Source organism: Siniperca chuatsi, linkage group LG13 (genome assembly GCF_020085105.1).
Source record: "Siniperca chuatsi isolate FFG_IHB_CAS linkage group LG13, ASM2008510v1, whole genome shotgun sequence".
Classification (NCBI taxonomy): domain Eukaryota; kingdom Metazoa; phylum Chordata; class Actinopteri; order Centrarchiformes; family Sinipercidae; genus Siniperca; species Siniperca chuatsi.
Genome location: NC_058054.1, coordinates 4,345,031 through 4,363,651, shown reverse-complemented (window position 1 = coordinate 4,363,651; position 18,621 = coordinate 4,345,031). Strand labels below are relative to the sequence as shown.

The window sequence follows — 18,621 nt, the reverse complement described above, 5'->3', positions numbered from 1 at the left end:
CTACCCTTTCCTTGTTGTAGTATCAGCTCTCTATTATATTTGCTTCAGAGCTGCTAAAAGCAGCAATGATGTAACAGGAAGCCGCAAGCTGCGACCCTCCACCTGCACACAGCCACTTATCAACAGTAGGAGGTCCGAATCTTTCAAAAGACACACACACACACAGAAAACAAACATAAAGAAAATGCAAATACACACATCTAAAGCACAATCCACACATAAAGGTTTTTATGAGGCTACACACACAAAAACACAGTCTACCCACACACTCTCACACATATACACTGCAAAGATACACACAAAAGGCAAACAAACATATGTATACACTCAATCACACAGTTCCATATAAGTCACACAAAATATACACAGAGAAACACGACAAGCACACACTTAAATACACACACATAAAGCCACGGAAAGGACGCACACACAACAAATCTGCATACAGTCAAAGTACAGACACCTACTGACACACACACACATACACACACACACACACACACGTATATACTGTAAGTACAAACAACACGCATACACAATCACACAAAAACATGACCTGCAAACATTCTACATAGATTCAAAATGCATAGAGATTCACAGTCCTACAGAAGACACACACATGCATGCACACTGTCCTACATCAGATGCCCCGCACCATCCTCTACCCTCTCTCTCCCTCTCTAATGCCAGAGTAATAGGGTTTTGTGGCTGTGTAAAGGGATTACTGCAATCCAATCAGGAGGTGCTGAGATCACCATGTGTCGGCCAAACACTGAATAATCCCCTTACTGCAGGGGGGCTTACAGCTGCCAAAGGTGCTCAATAAGAAACGCTGCGCAATAAGACTCTGCCCGAGCCGCCATTGTGGCTCTGACGCACTATCTGAGGACCTGTAGGAAACAGCAGCATGAAAGCGAGCCGCATGGGAGGTGATCTAATGCAGCGGCCATTTTGGATCGACAGCAAATAATGGGAAAGAGGAAGTGGGTGAGAGACATCACTCTGTTACTCAGCAGGGAAGGGTGTCCAGTGGTGGAAAGGAACCAAGTATATTTATCAAGTGCTGTTTAGGTACATCTTAAGGGACCTTTACTTTACTTGAGTATTTTTATTTTATGCTCTAGTACATGTTAGAGGGAAATACTGTACCTTTTATGCTACTAATAAATATGATCCATTCTTATAGATTAAAATACCCAACAGTTTATAAAGCTCCACTTCACATCAACGAGCTTAAAAATTACAGTACTGCTTACTTGATAATGCATCAGTAATAATAATTCAGTGATAAAATATATGACACCCTGAAAAGGGACATTCTGCAAAATGAGTACTTTTACTTTGAAAAAGTAAGTACATAATTGGATGCATAATATTTCCTCACTCACTAAACTATGAATAAGGGACTTTCACTTGTAATGAAGTATTTTTACATTGTGGCACTGCTACTTTTATTTCAGTAAAGGATCTTCCACCAGTGAGGGTGTCATGATGGTTCACTGTACAGATGATATAAAAGGGTGTATCTGTGTTTTCATGGTGAAAAAAGAAAATAATTGTTGACATTTATCATATTTAGCAAAAAGATAAAAAATGCTGCTAATAATTTGAAATGATAATCTGTGTTTTTATAACTTTTTGTCCATCTTTGGTGTTAAGAGCTCATCACTTTGGTGATTCTGCACTACATTTCCCAGAGGTCACCTGTCAGTCACAAAGTGTGTGCGCTACTAAAACTACTTGCTTGGATTTTCTGACAATTGAGCCTGAAGGTTGTGCTTGTTTTTGTTGCTGCTAATGTTCTTCTTTTTAATCATTCCAGAAAAGTTAGGAAATGTAACAGACATCAGTCATTTTTATTATTGAAGAGGATTTCACTATTGTGTTATAGCAATTGAAAATAAAAATGTCATGGATTGGTAGGTTTTCAGCTGTCTTTATGCTATTATCATTTTTCTAAGGTAAGGTGTCACTTCAACACAAGACAGGAGAGAAATTTTCAAATCGATATCCAATGGTGTTGGAGTACATCATTTTTAATGGCCGATACCGATGCATTTCAGATTTAAGCTTCTAATTGCCAAAATTTTGTCATGATATTTAATATAGTAACGTGATATATTTCAAGCCAAAAATCCCTAGAAGTATCTAGTGTTTCCCTTAGAATTTATTCTTGTAATAACACATTTGTGCTATTTTTGTCTGATCAAATTATTGCATCACCATCACTTGCATTAGCATTGCATCAATTCAGGCTAAGATCTTCCCACGTATTAATTCTACAACAAACGTGTAATCAATCATCATCAATCAATCTGCATCCATCCATCATATCAGAGGCTGCTGTCTTATTTTTAGTTAAAAGCTGACATCATCCTGATACATGAGTCCAACATCTCTGCAGCTGAATGTTATCTTCTCCTCATCTGACCACATTAGAGTGATTTAACATCCATTTCCTGAAGCCCATTCTTCCTCCAGCCATTGCCCTGTGACCTATCAACTCTACCGATCACATCCCAGCTGGCCTGCTGGTGAGGTACGAAAACCACAACCACAACAAATTCCCAGAACAGTTAATCTCGATGGAGGCTCTTGCTGCAGTATAATCTATAACACTTACTTGGCCAGCAACAAAAGACAAGATAATGTGCTTTATATATAGAGTCGACTAATCCTCTTAAGACACAAGCAAAGAGGATGTAGGGGGTGGTGGTGTTGGTGCGCGGGGTGCTCGGTCCGAGTCACATGGGACCAAGTAATACATTAACTTAGATAAGATGGTGAAAGCTGTTTCTCCTCAAATTAAAATCTGAGGGTGGATGATGACATGGAATTTGCTCGGGTTTACGAGAGGCAATTCATTTTTTGGGAGGTGGGAGGGGTGAGGCACTGCTGCTCATCAGCTATCACATTATTCCTTTCTTTGGTGCCCGGGATTTTTATTCATTGTTCAACAGTTGCGTCACTCGAGTGTGTGGCAGAGCATTAGATGAAATATTTGCTTTTCCATGGTGGGGCTGCGCTTGTCTCGTTTTGTGATGGCTTTGGTCTCTCGCTGAGACACCACTCTGAAAAAAAAATCCCTTAGCTCTGAGTTTCCCCCAAACGTGTTGACTGGGTCCCGATTTTGTTGCCATGAAACTCTGCTAGGTCTCTAGTTGACATCATGATGTGAATCTGAAATTAGTTCTCTTGTAAGTGTGAATATTTTTGCAAACCTGACAACTAGAACTGCAAAAGAAAAATATGAGCAGTAACAAATAGGAACTGTTCCAAATTATGGAAAGAGAAATGACAGACAGGAAGCAAAGGAGGAAGGAGGAGGAGGAAAAGTAAAAAAGAAGAAAAATGGCAACAGAACAATGCAAGGAACATGAAAAAAAATTACAGGAAGAAAGAGTGGAATGAGTAAACAGTAAGGAGGGAAAAAACTATGGATAGCACAAAAAGCAATGGAAGAAAAAATTGTGTATTAAAGAAAAATAAAGAAAGAAAGGAGATAGTGGAAGGGGAAGGATTATTAAACAGAAGAGTGTGTAAAATTACATAAAACAAATGTTTAATAACAAAAAACATAAAATTAACAGCAAGACGCAGGAAAACTAATGAATGAAAGATGGAGGATGGATGAAAAGAGGACAGTGGTGGCAAATCCCTAAAATGGGCTAAAAGGGGCTAAAGGGAATGCTTGGTGGGGAGTAAAAGACATTAAATAGCAACTTCCCAAATTGCCATAACTCCAATTTTAGTTCTTTCTATCTTTAAACTTCAGCAGAAGGTTTACATGCCCTTCCGTGGGCCGAAAAAACATCGTGACCTCCGGGCTTCTGAAAGGTTCCAGAGGTTTTTTCTTCCTGAGAAGCTGTCATTTTGGACATACATGGTTTCAACATGACAATGGCATGACAACTTTCCATCCGCTGTCTAATGTTTCTGTTGTGGGAGGATGGAGACAGTCTGGACCAATCACAGCTGCAGTTTGCTTCACTGCATGCGTGGAGCTGTCCAAGGTGCTGAAACACACTTACAGCTCAGTGTATGTATTACTGAATTACATTTCTCTTTCCCCAGTTTCTCTTTCTTCACAGCAAAATTGCAGTAATTGCCAAAAAACTAAAGGAAAGAATGACAGTTAAAAGTTCACAGCTCCCTCCCTTTAACTAAGAATCACACATTATCACTTTCTGTTACGATGAGCATCCTGTGAATGACAAACTACTTGAGATTCCTCACTGTACGTTCCTTTTTATTTCCTCGATGGAATAAAAACACAGAGTTAAATATGCCTTCAACTTCTCATCAGCACAGTAGGCACCTAATGAAACCAGTGCATACGGACATGTTTCATGGATATAAAACAGTGAAGTTGTAATTAAAAGGAGCTGCTTTGTGTTTAGTATAGACTAAGTTTATGACCCATATACAATATTAACTGGAAACTGTGATGGTTGGAGTGAAAACTCCCTCTCTCACTAGACTCACTGCTGAGTCATTGGATGTAGCAGAAGACGACCAAGGCAGACTCATGTATAATTGGGTCACACATGATTTGACCATTTAATACAACTACAGCTGGATGCAAATCTCACCTTTTGTCTTATTGATCATAATCACTGGTACAACATATAAAACATTGCCCCAAATCAGGCTCTAAAGCTTCTCATTTGCTCTCTCCCTTCCTCTCCCTACATACATACTTACATCTACAACATCTCAATCTGCATCTATACTGAAGATCTTTATACAGCACTGATACTGGGTAAAATACAAAACATCAGGCCCAGACTTGGATTAGTCAACAAGTCTTCACACCAGAGCAACAAAATAGGCTGTCAATGCCTTCCAAAACTGTTCACTTTAGTTTTAACCATAGCCATGATCTTTCCCTAACCTTAGCCATCTGGTATTGCCATGTGCAGATATTGTAGAAAGAGGTAAATTTGAAAATGTTGGCAGTGAACGTTAAAAACAGGGTTTCTGTGTTGACAGTGGGTAGGAGAAGGAATGCGAAATGCTGTCCTTGGCGTCAATGGTGGTGTCATCGATTATGCTTGTGATTAAATCTCAGGATTGTGCACCTCCTCATGAACAGGTGGTATTCATCAGTCTGAAACGAGCAATATACGACCAGTTTGTACAGTTAAGAGGGTTTGTTGAACATGACTTGAATCTGACAATGGACAAACCTCACAGAAAACAGTAAGAGAGGTTTAGGATAAGAGTATGAAACGTTTCTTGCATGAGGCCTATTGTTTTACAGACTGGGAAATGTCATTTAAAACTCTGAAGTTACTTTGGAGAGGATCTAAGTGGAATATCAGGGGAATATTCAAGGGGACATTCATCTCCATCACCTACACAAAATGTTATTAATCATCACGACCACATCAGATGCACTTGGTTTCTCTCCTTCCCTCACACCATTTACATATTAGTGTCTGTATTATAACAAATTCAGTAATCACCCTGACCAGACTGTGGCCCACACACCAAATGAACACTTAACAAAACATGAGCAACACTTCATTTCATTGCTCTTATCTCTCAAGTGATGCCGCCTCTGCTGACATGGCTTCATCTGGTGAAGACAAAGCAAATGTACCTGAAGAAGTTCAGACCTCGCTGTCTCAAATCTATTTTCATCCACATCTGACCGTGGCGCATCAAACGCATGCATCACATCCTGGTGTGGGTGCATTTGACAAAGAAACACTATAGCAGGATTGTGCATTCGTGTAAAACAAGCCACTTTCTGCAGTGGCACAGGGCTGCAAAGGGAGTCATTTCTCCTGAACACAACTCTGGTGCAAATCTCAGGGGTAATTAGTATCTTTGTGCCTATTGAACACATCAAAAAGCCTGCTCTGTCACATCTCGCCGGCAGCTTCTTAATGCATGAGAGAGAGAGAGAGAGAGAGGCGGGGGTGAGGGTGTGGGGGGTGGGATGAGGAGGTGGTGCTGAGGGTGGTGGGTGGTTGAAGTGAAAAGCTATGTATCGCAATTATGGTGGCGCTCGACGGAATGCGACCGAGGTTCAATAGACATTTTTATCTGCAGGATAGAAGAGGGTAAGAAGCCTGCTTATAGAAACTGTGGGTGTAATGAGATGTACAGAAACAAAAAAAGACACAGGCAGAAAGATGAGAGAGAGTGAGATGAGAGGAAAAAGAGAAGTCTGTATGTGTGTGTGAGAGAAAAGAGTGCTATATGCAAAAATGCAGACGAGACATGGAAGAAAAACACTGTAGTTCCACTGGTTTTGAAAGAGATACATGGTTTTGAGGGGTAAGAGAAGCAGGTGATGGGATGTTTTGGATAAAAGAGAAAATAAAGGAAGTGTAGAAAATATTTGGTAGCTGTTTGGAAAGACAGACAACCGACCACAAGGGTAAAAAATACTGTAGGAATGTAAGGGCAATAATATTACACTGCCCATGTGATTTTTCCACCATTTAAAAAACAGGTTTACCTTTTCTTGAAAAATTATCATTCGAACTGAAATTAAGCTCATTTTGAAATATCAGAATTTAGTAAAATATTTGTTATTGAGGGAAAAACCTAACCTGATTCGTTTAGTTATTCAGTGTTTGTAAGCCAATTACTGTTTGTGATGAGGGGGGTATTTTGTTTTGTTTTGCCCTAACCGTTTAGTAGCAAGTGACATATTCATCATGCCAGTGTAATTTTAAATCAACACAGAAGCTGTGGTAATGGTTCCTGAGAGCAGTTACAGTATCTTAATGTTTATCATAATCTTTAAAGAAATATTTAATACGATTTAAGAGTTGCTGCATCCATCTCATACGTGCTAATCACCATTTTTGTTGCAATATTTCATGCGTGTAGCAATTTTGGAACCAGGCTAGGATGACTTGAGTTTGTTATTTTTGGCATTCACCAAGGAAACCCTTCCTTAAAAATGTACTTTCCTTCTCTAGTATTCCATAAAGTTGGGGTCTAAATTTTTGTCAACCCCTTTCAACAACTCTGGATGTGCAATATGGGAAGTGGGTGGAATAGATTTACAAATTACGATCAGTCCCACTGATTCAGTCAGGGCAAAAAACATACAAAGTCATTTGAAACCATTAGTCACCCCAGGATTTTATGCAAAATTGAAAGACAGCGCTCAATATTTAGATTTAGTGTTCAGGAGTAGGACTCTCACTACCACTGTTTGACATCACTGTGTGATGATTACGGTACAACAAAGTGAAACCTACCAGTATCATGTGACCGGTGGAGATGTCCATGTTTGAGTGGGCGGGCTCTTCGCTCCAGGAGGAGATGCTGCTGCGGGCCGAGGGGCTGACGGCTGGACCGCCATCGCTGAATTGAGATGACACGCTGTTGATCCTTGAGGAGATGGGCTCTGGACGCTCAGCCGGAGGTTTGACCGCCATACGCTGCCGACAGAGCTCCTACAGGAGGGAAGGTGGGGACAGATTAGTCATTGCTGTCATGTAGTTGGGAACTAGTAGTGTCGTAACGTGGCATAACTCAAGGTGGACAATTTAATTTGAAGCACCTTAACATAATTGTCAAAATAATTGTCAGGAATCAAACCCCTCATTGTAGACACTATTGCCTTCCTCTAAACTGCAACCATGAAACATACATACATTGCCAAGTCCAAAGCTTTTAAACTTCTGTGGGACCTTCACACAATGATGTCACATATAGTGAAATAGTAGTTAGGGATAGGTCGTTCTGACTTACATGTTTTAAGGTGCGATTTGGTGTAAAACCATCTGTGATGGGATGTCAGGCATTATCCCTACTTTTATCAAGAGAACTGATGAAGATTCTTTGATAAGTGGAGAAACATTCTTTATAATGCGTATTCATGATTATCCTTTGGTTGTCTTTCTGTACTTGAAAGTTCAACAGCTGAAAAACACAAAAGTAAAATGGCCACTATTTGCTTATTGAGCGAGTTTGAGTGTGAGGGGTGGATCCAGGCAACAGAAAATGGAATTAATGTGTTCTGACCTTCATGGAAAAGACTACAAAACCACAAGCTTAAGAGTAAATGTAGGAGACGTGGGGGGTTTGAGCAAAAAGTAACTAGTTGCAAACATCTGGGTAAAATTCTTCTACCACAAGGCAGTTAACCTCCAACTGCTGTTATACTGGCCAGCTTCCAGCATGTCAGTGGAAAACAGCACGCATGCTCAGCAAGCCTATCCTGAAAAAATAAAAACTTTTGAACACGTTTTTGGCCAGTCAGTGTCTCAGCAGCAAATACAATATCTTCATTCACACTGCTGAGCAAACTGTCATTCTGTCTGCTGGATACGTGACCACAATGAAATGTTGACACCGTGTCGAAGTTTTCCTCCACGTCTTCTCTACACAACTCCCAGCTGGAACTTCAATGAGTGCGAATGAGTGTACCACTTCATACAGGAGACAAGACAATTACAAAGACTATGTTGTTCTAAATGTAGAAATTGATTTTACTCATTCTACATGTTAGAGAAAGATTGCAAAGGCCAATGAGAATGGCACACCAATAAACCTGCAATGACAGTTACTGTAAAACTACACTTCTATTTAGTTTTTACATTTGAACATTTGTATCTTGAACAATGCTCTAAAACCTCTTCATATACGAACCATAAGTCTGATTCTCCGATATCTGTATTATGATGCTGCAAATGAAATTGTATATGATGGTTTCAAATATAAACCCTTAGAACTAGTTCATCACTGATTCAGGGAAGTGGTATTTTTTTTTTTATAACCAATTTCATATTACCAAATGTTCAATATATAATTAAAAGAAGTTGAAATACTCTGCAGCAATTATATTACTTAAGGGTGGGTCCTTTTGAATGTCCAAAAAGATATATAGTTTTTTTTTGCAAAAAAATTCAATGTTCTGCAAAAGCGAATTTAAAAAAATAATGCACGACTCAAATGCTGTGACAATAAAACTAACACCCATGCCTTTGCAATACAACAAACTGAAAATTTACAACATATACTTAATTGGAGATTTTCTGTAAAACACAGTTATTTACTTATTTACTAACTTACTAACTTATCTAGAAATCAAAACAAAAGGAAAATAAAAGGACAATTAAATGTATGTTAGAAAACAAAAGAAAGTCTGTTAAGCTGGGCCTTCATTAAACGAAACACTAAACATTTTTCATTTACTACATGTTGATACAAAAGCTTGCACCATTTTGAAAGAACAATGACAATGCTAACATGCTGTTAAGCAGGCATAATGCTTACCATGTTCACCATCTTAGTTAAGCATGCTAGCATGTTAACATTTGCTAATAATCACTAAACACAAAGTGATTACAATTCATCCTGAAGGGGACACATACCAAATTTCATGGCATAATCCTTCCAATAGTTGTCGAGAAATTGTCGACCAACTGACTGACTAACACTGCCATCCTATTTAAAAATCTCATAATAAAGGGCTTATAGCATAGGAAAGTGAGCATATTAGTCACATGAATGCAGTAAAAAAAAGAGTGCATGCTAGGGTTGAGCATGACCACCTCCTGCATATTGCTGTCCATCGCAAGCTCGGTAGAAAAAAACAGGCTGTCTAGGAAACCAGTGAATAACATGTTTAGTCCCTATACAGCGATTAATACATCAGTAATCATTATGTCAGATCAGCATGCCCTCGAGTAAGACAATAAGCTTCAACTGCCCAATTCATTCTATGTAATCCTGGATAACAACATCACATCATTGCATGCAATGTAACTGTGAAGTTAAAAAAACACAACAATAAATATCACCCGTCACATCGTCTACATAATAATGATAATAAAACTTTATTTATAGAGCACTTATCAAAACAAAGTACCAAGTGCTTCACAACAAGAGAAATACAATACCACAGTGAATGATGAAATATAAAAGCAATAAAATAAACAGACAGTTCAGGTAAGATCAGGATATGCTTTCCGATAAAAATGTGTTTTGAGAAGAGACGTAAACGAAGACACTGCCTCGGAAAACCTAATTTCTTTGGGCAGGTTGTTCCAGAGCCTCGGGGTCCTGATGGCAAAAGCTCTGTCCCCCTTAGTTTTCATCCTGGACTCAGGAACAGACAGAAGACCCCTGCCCGAAGATCTCAAACTACGTGAAGGTTCATAAGGGATTACAAGGTCTAAAATATAATCTGGGGCCATGAAGAGCCTTAAAAGTAATCAACAAGATCTTAAAATCAATCCTAAAACAAACAGGGAGCCAATGTAAAGAGGATAAAACAGGCGTGATGCGGTCGTACCTCTTGGTCCATGTGAAATCATACATCAGCCAACAAGGCACTGACTGCAACAGAAGACCCTGGCTGAATCTCTGTGGGTATCTGTGTTTCTTAATGAGAGAGATGCTGATGATTAACTAACGGCGTGTTTGACTGACGGTGGAGGTAATGTGAGCAGGCCTTCATTAGTCTGTATCTGATCTGACTGATATTCTCGTAGGTCGGGACACGCTGACACTGATCTATGAGCTCGGACACAGACTCATAAATGTGTGCAGATTATTCAAGTGCTTCAGTACCTGGCCTGGGGATACTGACAGCACTGCTGGTGGAAGGCAAACACAAACATGCCTGCATGTGAACGAAGAGAGTGCAGACAGATACTATAGGAAGTACTGGACCAGAGATAAATATATTCTGCAGTGCTGTATTTAAAGACCTAGTTTTTGTGGATGTTTTAGTTCTTGTATTTCCAAAGTGTCAGTGTTTGGTCAGCTTACAACACTTAATGGTTGAACAGAAAATTTTTCAACAATTCTGATAATCGTTTTTCTCATTTATCAAGAAAAATGCCAAACATTCTCTGGTTCCAGCTTCAACTTTTGGGCTTTGAGGTAAAAGCATCTGAAGCATCATTAAAACTCTTCACTTAGCCTATTCTTGGTAAAGAAGATTAAATGTCACAGCATGTTTCACAAACTATTGTTACAGTCAAGAGAGGGGTTTTTATGATACCAGAAGTGGATTACAGTAACTGGCCAATTTCGGATGTTTAATAAAAGCCAAATATTGGCCCCATAAATTGGTCTAACCCTTCTGGCTGTTAAAAACACCAGCTTGTCTGGTTTCTCGTCTGTGTGTCAGTGTTACATCCTCAGCAACACAACATGGAGCCCAATCAGCACAACAACACTGCATTGTGGGTGTTTTGTCAGGGAAAGAAACACATAATCAACAGCATTCATATTTCAACGGGCCCACACGGTGAACTTTGCCGCTGCAGCAAATTCTTTTATGATGTAATTAAAACTGATGCAACTTCCCCCCGAGAGCCAATTAGAGGACAAAAAGGCAAAAATTTGAAGGAACAATACAACCCAGGACAGGTTTAGAGGCTAAACAGCACAAATTTACAGCGGCTCTGAAGTTCCAGCACCTCCCCTCCCGAGCTGCGTCCATACAAACACAAGTATCTTTATTTACAGTGTATTGATTTTCAACGAGACGCGCTTCATCAGGTGACGAGACGCGTCACGTTAATCACTGTGGTTTATGATCCAGATGAGAGTCTGGCGCGCATTTTCCAGCTTTGTGTCAATGTTGCCTTTTATTTGTGAATTTATGCCGTTAATGATTAGGTAGAGTAGGTGAGACTAACAATCAGACTCCCAAAGAGACAAACAAACACATTCAGTCTTGTTTCTGCTTAGTGTGGCAGCAGGGGAGCCTAGTAGTTTAACAGATGCCTGTAAGTAAAACATAACTAGTTCAGGACCAACTGTACTGTGAAAATGTCCACTATGGAGATACTGAACAGCTATGTACTCACTGATTTTAGTATATCATATCATTGTTTTATTATGAAATGCCTATACTTTATATAACTGTCTATGTTAATTGAAGTGATTCCCTTCCTTTCTGGAAATTACTGGTTTCAGTTCATTTCAGCATTGTATTAAAATCTACTTGCAGAGTCTTGGACCTTGTCTTCATTTTTGTCACGTTACGTTATTGTTGCAGGAGATGCAATAGTGTGCAGGGACTGTTTTGAAAACTCCTTATTGTTGGTGAGTTCAAGGACATCCAGTAGTTCAGTCTCCTGACAAACAGCAGACATTTGAATATAACAAATTTGAAAATGATCCTTTTCAGGAAATCCACATGGCCTATTTTTTTTGTCTTCTGGATTCATTTTCTTTTTGGTAGTCAGGTCTTAAATCTAAGATGTTGTAGTCTTTGACAATAAATGAAGGTGGATAAATATTCACTATGATGGATTACCAATCTCTAGCAAGCTTTAAGTCTTTTCAAATTGTTTTACAAACAATTGAAACTAATGAAAACAAATGTCGGTCTGGAAGCTAGAAAATCAATCTTAAAATGTATGCCAGCACTTGAAAAACACTTATGAGATTATGTGATTTATAAAAAAAATTTAGTAAGTGAACCATTGGTATGCTACAGATGCCATGCCAAGCTTGCCATCTAAATAACTGAAATGTAAAACTACAGTTAAGCTCTTGTATCAGGCTACATCCCTGCTAAATTATGAGACAGTTGATTCAAAGACACAAAGACTGTCATCGATCCACAGAAAGTCAAAAATGCAATTTATACAAAAGTAACTGTGAAACACAGCAACAGTCTTTGAATGTTTTAATTATTAACTGAAATACATATTCCTCTTGCTTCTGGAAAACCTACTAACACAAGTTTATTTTAAAGACAATTTTGTTTAGTGGCCTTCAACAAAATAAAAGCATTGATACAAAGACTTTTTTTTCAGGCCGCCACAAAGAAGAAGAAGTCAATGAACACCGTAAGGTATGAGAAAACGGAGTGCTCATCTTGAAAGCAATAAAATATATTAACAGTTGCTGCTGTGAAGTTAGACACATGTGGAAATGAGTTAATAATGTCAGTGCTTTAACAGTGCATGTGTGCCTCATCAACCCTCCCTGCATGAATAAAGGTTAAAAGAAAAACCCCAACAACAACCCCCTCTCATGGGCGTCGTGCCAGGGATTCACTTGGCGCCACATGACCGTCTCGAATCATGCATCACCCCGGGGCGACGGCGAGTGTGTCAGTGACGGGAGGCATGTGCCACCCAAAGCACCCCCTCTCTCTAAAAGCCTGCTAATGGGGAGGAAGACTGGGTTTGGGGGTCGGGGTGTGTCAGCAGGGCCCATCGGGCTCACAGGGGAGCCTCTGTTTACATGCCCTTCTGACCAAAACAAATGTAGGGGCCTTCACCCGAGTGCTTTGCCTCTGTGCTTGAACAAACAAACAAATAAAAGGGGGAACATGAAGGACAAGGGACTGAAGAATTGAAGAAAAGCTTGAGGAGAAGGAATATAGGACAGTATTTGATAAAGACTCAATACTAATATATACTATTATAATAAAATACTAATATGTCTGGACTGCATATTTAAATGTGACCATTTTCAGGCCAGAAATGCATCTGCTAAAATTATATAAATAATTAATAAAAGTATCAGAGTTCTGCTCAGAAAAGTATTTAGCCTTTAAAGTTATATATAGTGCAGGTAACCTATTCTGCCATATCTATGAAGAAAAAACACTGGTTTGTTAGAATTTCCTAAACCAATTAAAATCGTAAAGCGGTGAGCTCAACAGTGCACTTTCTAAAAAGTAGGACTTGGTTAAATGTTTTGATGTACTATTTGACAAAAACCCACGGATGATCTTTAGTGACAATGTCCAATTCCAAAGCTAAAGTCTGGTAACAACAGTGCTTTTAAGTTATGGTTGGGGTCTAAAACTACTTGGTTAGAGACAGGCAAAGATAGCTGTCATTGTTATAAAGAACTAACGTAAATTATTGGTTGGAGATGGGACACAAACCCTGATCTCAGACTTAGAAAACTGTGAGGGTTTGAGCAAAAATCCAATGTAAAATATTTTGAATAAATCATTGTCTATGAGTTTAATAAATCTAGACTAATTTACCTTTGAGTCTATGTTACACAAAAGCCTCTTGGATGAATCACTGGCTGCACAGGACTCCACAACTCTATACTGAAATCCAGTATAACACTACAAATGCCGTTGTCACTGCTACTAACCCTGGTACTAAATAATAATGACATTTATTAATACTTGGCATCGAATCAAAATGTTGCACTAAAATCAGTTCAGGATGAGGACTTCCCAAAGACAAGCAGTATAATATTGATTAACTGTAAGATATGTAATCCATCATATAACATTCTATCCATCATATCATTGGTAGATGACACTGACTGGAAGCAGTCTGATTTTTAATGAAAGGCTGTTATCAGCAAACCGATGTATTCACTGAGGAGCAGCAGAAAGAGAGGAAAACTGAAGAAGACAGGAAATAAAAAACAGAACTGACACAGAGAGAAAGGAGTTATTGTTTGCTTGTTTAATCTAAATTGAGATGGGCTGGAAATGTGTTTTGCACTTATTCTTTGGCAGTGGAAAGATGATGCTATCGTGCCTGTGAAGGTCCTTGAAATTAAATTGAGACAGAAACAGAAAACAGACAGTGTGAGGGAGGCTGAGGGAGGCAAACAAATTTTCCAAAAAAATATCTTAAACAAGTCATTTAATCTTGTCTTGTAAATATGCAAATATGCTGAGATATCTCCACTATTTTCCAAAGCATTTCTCATGTTTCACGAAATTTCATGGTGCGGGTGATGATATCTTTAAATAAGATAATATTGCTTCAAGATAATATCTCTTGATTTGTGGAAAATCCATGCAAAAAGTTGAGTTCCACAGCAATCAAGTGCAATGATCTCACCCTGCCGGTGGATAGTTTCTTTTACTTTGAGGAAAAAAGAAAGACTTTTAGAAGCAGATAAAAGTTTGAATCAGATGTAAAGATAAACTGAAGTCGACGTTGTAGACTCCCATGTCGGCGGCAGAGTAATCCAGGGACTGACAGACTGACTGACGAGCATCATCCACCATCTCCCCGCCCAACGCTCAGACACGGTGCACCAACTCTTCTGTCGACGCCTGTCAATCAATGTCTTTTTTGTCAGTGTCGGCCAATCCCATGTCACGGTTTCACCGGGACTGTTTGATTGACAAGCCGGGGAGCGGAGGAGCCGTAGGTGGAGGGGATTCAGAGGGAGCTGGTGGCATGGTGACGTGAATGGAACAATGGAAGTGTGTGGGTGTGTGTGGGTGTGAGTGTGTGTGTGATTTTGTGTAGTGAGGCCTCAAACAAACGTGCCAAGGGCAAGAATCATTAACATGCAGTAGCTGGTGAGTGTGTGCTTGCATATACGTATGTGTGTGTTTGTGCATGTTTATGTGTGAATGCCCGTGTGAGTGTGTCTGTCTGACAGCTAGTATGAAGGAGATGCAGTAGTAAGGCCGTCAGGCAGCCTGCCGCTTCCTGTCTGCTTTAATTGCATGTAACCCTAGAGACTGCACACACTCTCTCTCTCTCACACACACACACACACACACACACACACACACACACACACACAGAACCCAGCCCAGGGAACCCCTCTACACAGCAGCGCTGACAAAGAAACGAGGCTTACACGGCTAAGATGGGAGCTGAACACTGAGGTCTTTCACTGAGGATGACGACGGCTCGCTGTCGAGACTCAATAAAGACGACAGAGGAAAGAGAATCAACTGGAAGAGCTTTGGGAGTCTGAGCAAAGCAGGGCTGAGTAAACCTCCCAAGAATGAACAACATGAATGTTTTTGTTAGCTATTAAGCAGATAAATAATGCGTAAACACAGTCTTACGTGTGAATATTAATTAGCATTTTCCAATTAGAGGCTTAAAGCGAATCTCGGATGCAAGTAACCGTGAAGATAGGTTTCTCACACTGAGGAAAAGCAAATATTTTATGTCGACAAGGGAAGGTGTACAGCTGAAATGTCAGCCTGTCATTGGACATGTTGAATGTCAGACTTTCAGAAACAGTCTCTTCTTTTACTTGATAGTTAAATCCTATGAATTGAGTCCTTTTTCATACTCATATTTTAGTTTCCATTTTCTTCCTCACTGCTAAACAATAGATCTTTTTTGCAAAAACTTACATTATGGTGATGAGGTAAACCTCTAACGCAGCAGCACAGTCTATTTCAGGAGTTAAAAATCCCCAGAGAAGAGCATAAAATGTAAGCACTTAGGGGATGGGCTGGGCTCATTATAAAATCAATGCTCATAGGACCACTCTCATTTAAAAACATGGTGGGGAAAAGGTCAGGGAGAGAGACGGAAAAACCTCAATCTAATTCTTTGCTCAAAAAGCCACTTAATATTGGATTCTGTAAATTAAATTTCACACCCGGCTATTCTGGCCAAAGGATAATTACAGCAAGCAGAGGGGGGAATGGAAATGACTTGAGGTGGAAAACCTGTTGGATTGGTGAGACTACTTCATGTCTCAAACAACATATTATAGCAGGGGACTGAGTACAGCCAGCAATCACCACGCAGCATTAATCCAGTAACATGACAATATAAAATAATAACTGCAACTGAGGTTGATTGGGTGAAGCAGAATGTGGAGAATATCACTGAAACTTTCTTTCGTTTTAAGCGCACCACCAGTCCCAAAGTAAACACCACTAGAATTGCTACACTTGATCTTAAAATATTTACCTGGGACTCAACAGTTTTTCAGTTTTACATACAATCACAGGAAGAAAACCTGTTAATGTATGTATTTTGTACATTATAAATAACAAACCTGGTATAAACCAGATAAAAAGGCTCAATAATACAGAAATTACACACATTTTGTTGAAACAGTTCTACTTGATTTTTATTAAACATACTTCTATACCAGTGGTTGCAAGGAAAATCTGAGGGGTTGCTAGATGATTAACAGGATGGTATAGCAGTGAGGCATATTTCTGCTATATCAAATTCTGTTTAATTTTTCCTCTTATCCACCTTGCTTTTCTTTCAGTGAACTACTATATAATTTTACCTCTAAAAATCATTCAAATAAAACAAGTAAAAAAATCACTCTTTGGTTGAACTTGTCACAACCAGTAAACAGGGGTCACAAGCAAAAACATTTGGGAACCACTGTTCTATACCATCCCAATCCTGCATCTTCTATTACAGTTAAAAACATCAAATACAAATCTTTACCAAAATCTTTTCAATTCAAACTCACAGACGGCGCAGTAGCACATCCTACCTGATAGGTGGTGGTAGCATCGCTGCCAGTATCTGTTCCCAGATTGGTGAGCTTCTCTTTGAGCTTGTGGTGGGAGCGGTGGCGGAGGCAGTAGACCACAGTGGAGGCCAGCAGCACACCGACGATGCACAGGATGGATACGACAGTGAGGATGAGGAACTTGGTGGACTCTGCCTGGCTGTACTTGGTGGGGATCTGGTTGATCTGGCTTCCCTGCGGGCCCCAAAAGAACAGATAAAAAAAGGTTAATAATATGTTTCTATTATTTATCTGAGGTGAGCCACTCACCTCAGATAAATAATCTCAATGAGTGGAGCGTGGTACTCTCACAGGCAAGATAAGAGTCTTGATTCATCCACCATGCTAAAAATGTCTGAGCTCGTGACGGTAGCAGGTGCTTTGGAATAAACTGTAGGGGTGTAAAACTATGTACCATAAAGTATGCACACTTTTATCCAAGCCAAAAAATACACCAGGTGATTTTACTGATCAAGAGGAACTAATCTGCAAAATCATCTGGTGGAGTGTTTGACTGGAACAACCCTGCAGACTCCCGGTGCTTCATGGCACATGGTTTGATACCCCTGGATTACAGCATCCACCAAAATATCCAAAAATCCTTCATTAGACAGTAATCTATCTGAAACCCCTTAAAAGCGTTAATTATTTTTGCTTCCAATGATTGTCCCCAAAAAGCGTTTGATTCTACATCAGTAGATGAAAGTGTAAATCACATGGTTCTTTTCTTTCCTTTTTTGGAACGACATAAATATGCATATCACTGTGCTCGATGAAAAGTATAATCACAAGCGTTTGTTCCACCATCTGTGCCCAGGAGTGCATAGAATGCATAAACTCCTGTTTAGCAAAGCATTCTGGATGTGCCTAGACAGCTCAACACACCGTTTGCTATATTGGAGGAATTTTGTACAGCTGCACTTGCTCACTGTCTTGATCAAGTGCCTTGGCAATTTCAACCTCGGCAGCACTTTAATCCAGCGCGTGAGAACCAGATCCTTCAGCAAACAACTGGAGATGAAAGATTTCTTTTCACACAATGTGCTGCTTAAGATAACACAATGGACACATACTGTATGATAAAAGTCTGTTTGAACTGCTTCTTGAGTGTGTAAAAACCACCACGGCAATAATTTGAGCGAGGGGAAGTAAGTCTTACTGCAGCTGCAGCTCCAACTGCTGCTTGCTGTTCATTTTCAGACACCAGCGAGCTCAAGATAATGGGCCTGTTGCGTTTTACCTAACTACTTTTTACTAAGAGTTAACAATAGGCAACATAATTCCCCATTATTACACACTGCGTAATGATCTTGACAACAAAGAGCGAGGCAAGAACCAAAAGAGAAGAGCTACAAATTGCACTGCCAATGACAAGGCCTACAATTCCTCCTGACAATGAATTATCAAAAGAAATCAATAGCAAAAAAAGGCTTTCTTGACTCAAGTGTTTTT

The 18,621-nt window shown here is 39.5% G+C and overlaps 1 protein-coding gene across 2 annotated transcripts in view; it reads right to left on the bottom strand.

Moving 5' to 3' along the window:
- Positions 1-18,621, bottom strand: part of LOC122886635 (receptor-type tyrosine-protein phosphatase N2-like) — a 227,269-nt gene that overhangs the window by 35,381 nt on the left and 173,267 nt on the right. For both annotated transcript variants that reach the window (XM_044219062.1, XM_044219063.1), the window contains exons 13-14: positions 17,152-17,364; positions 7,227-7,424 (exon numbers count right to left, since the gene is read on the bottom strand). In XM_044219062.1, coding sequence (XP_044074997.1) covers positions 7,227-7,424; positions 17,152-17,364 — 411 coding nt within the window. The remainder of the gene's footprint in view (positions 1-7,226; positions 7,425-17,151; positions 17,365-18,621) is intronic.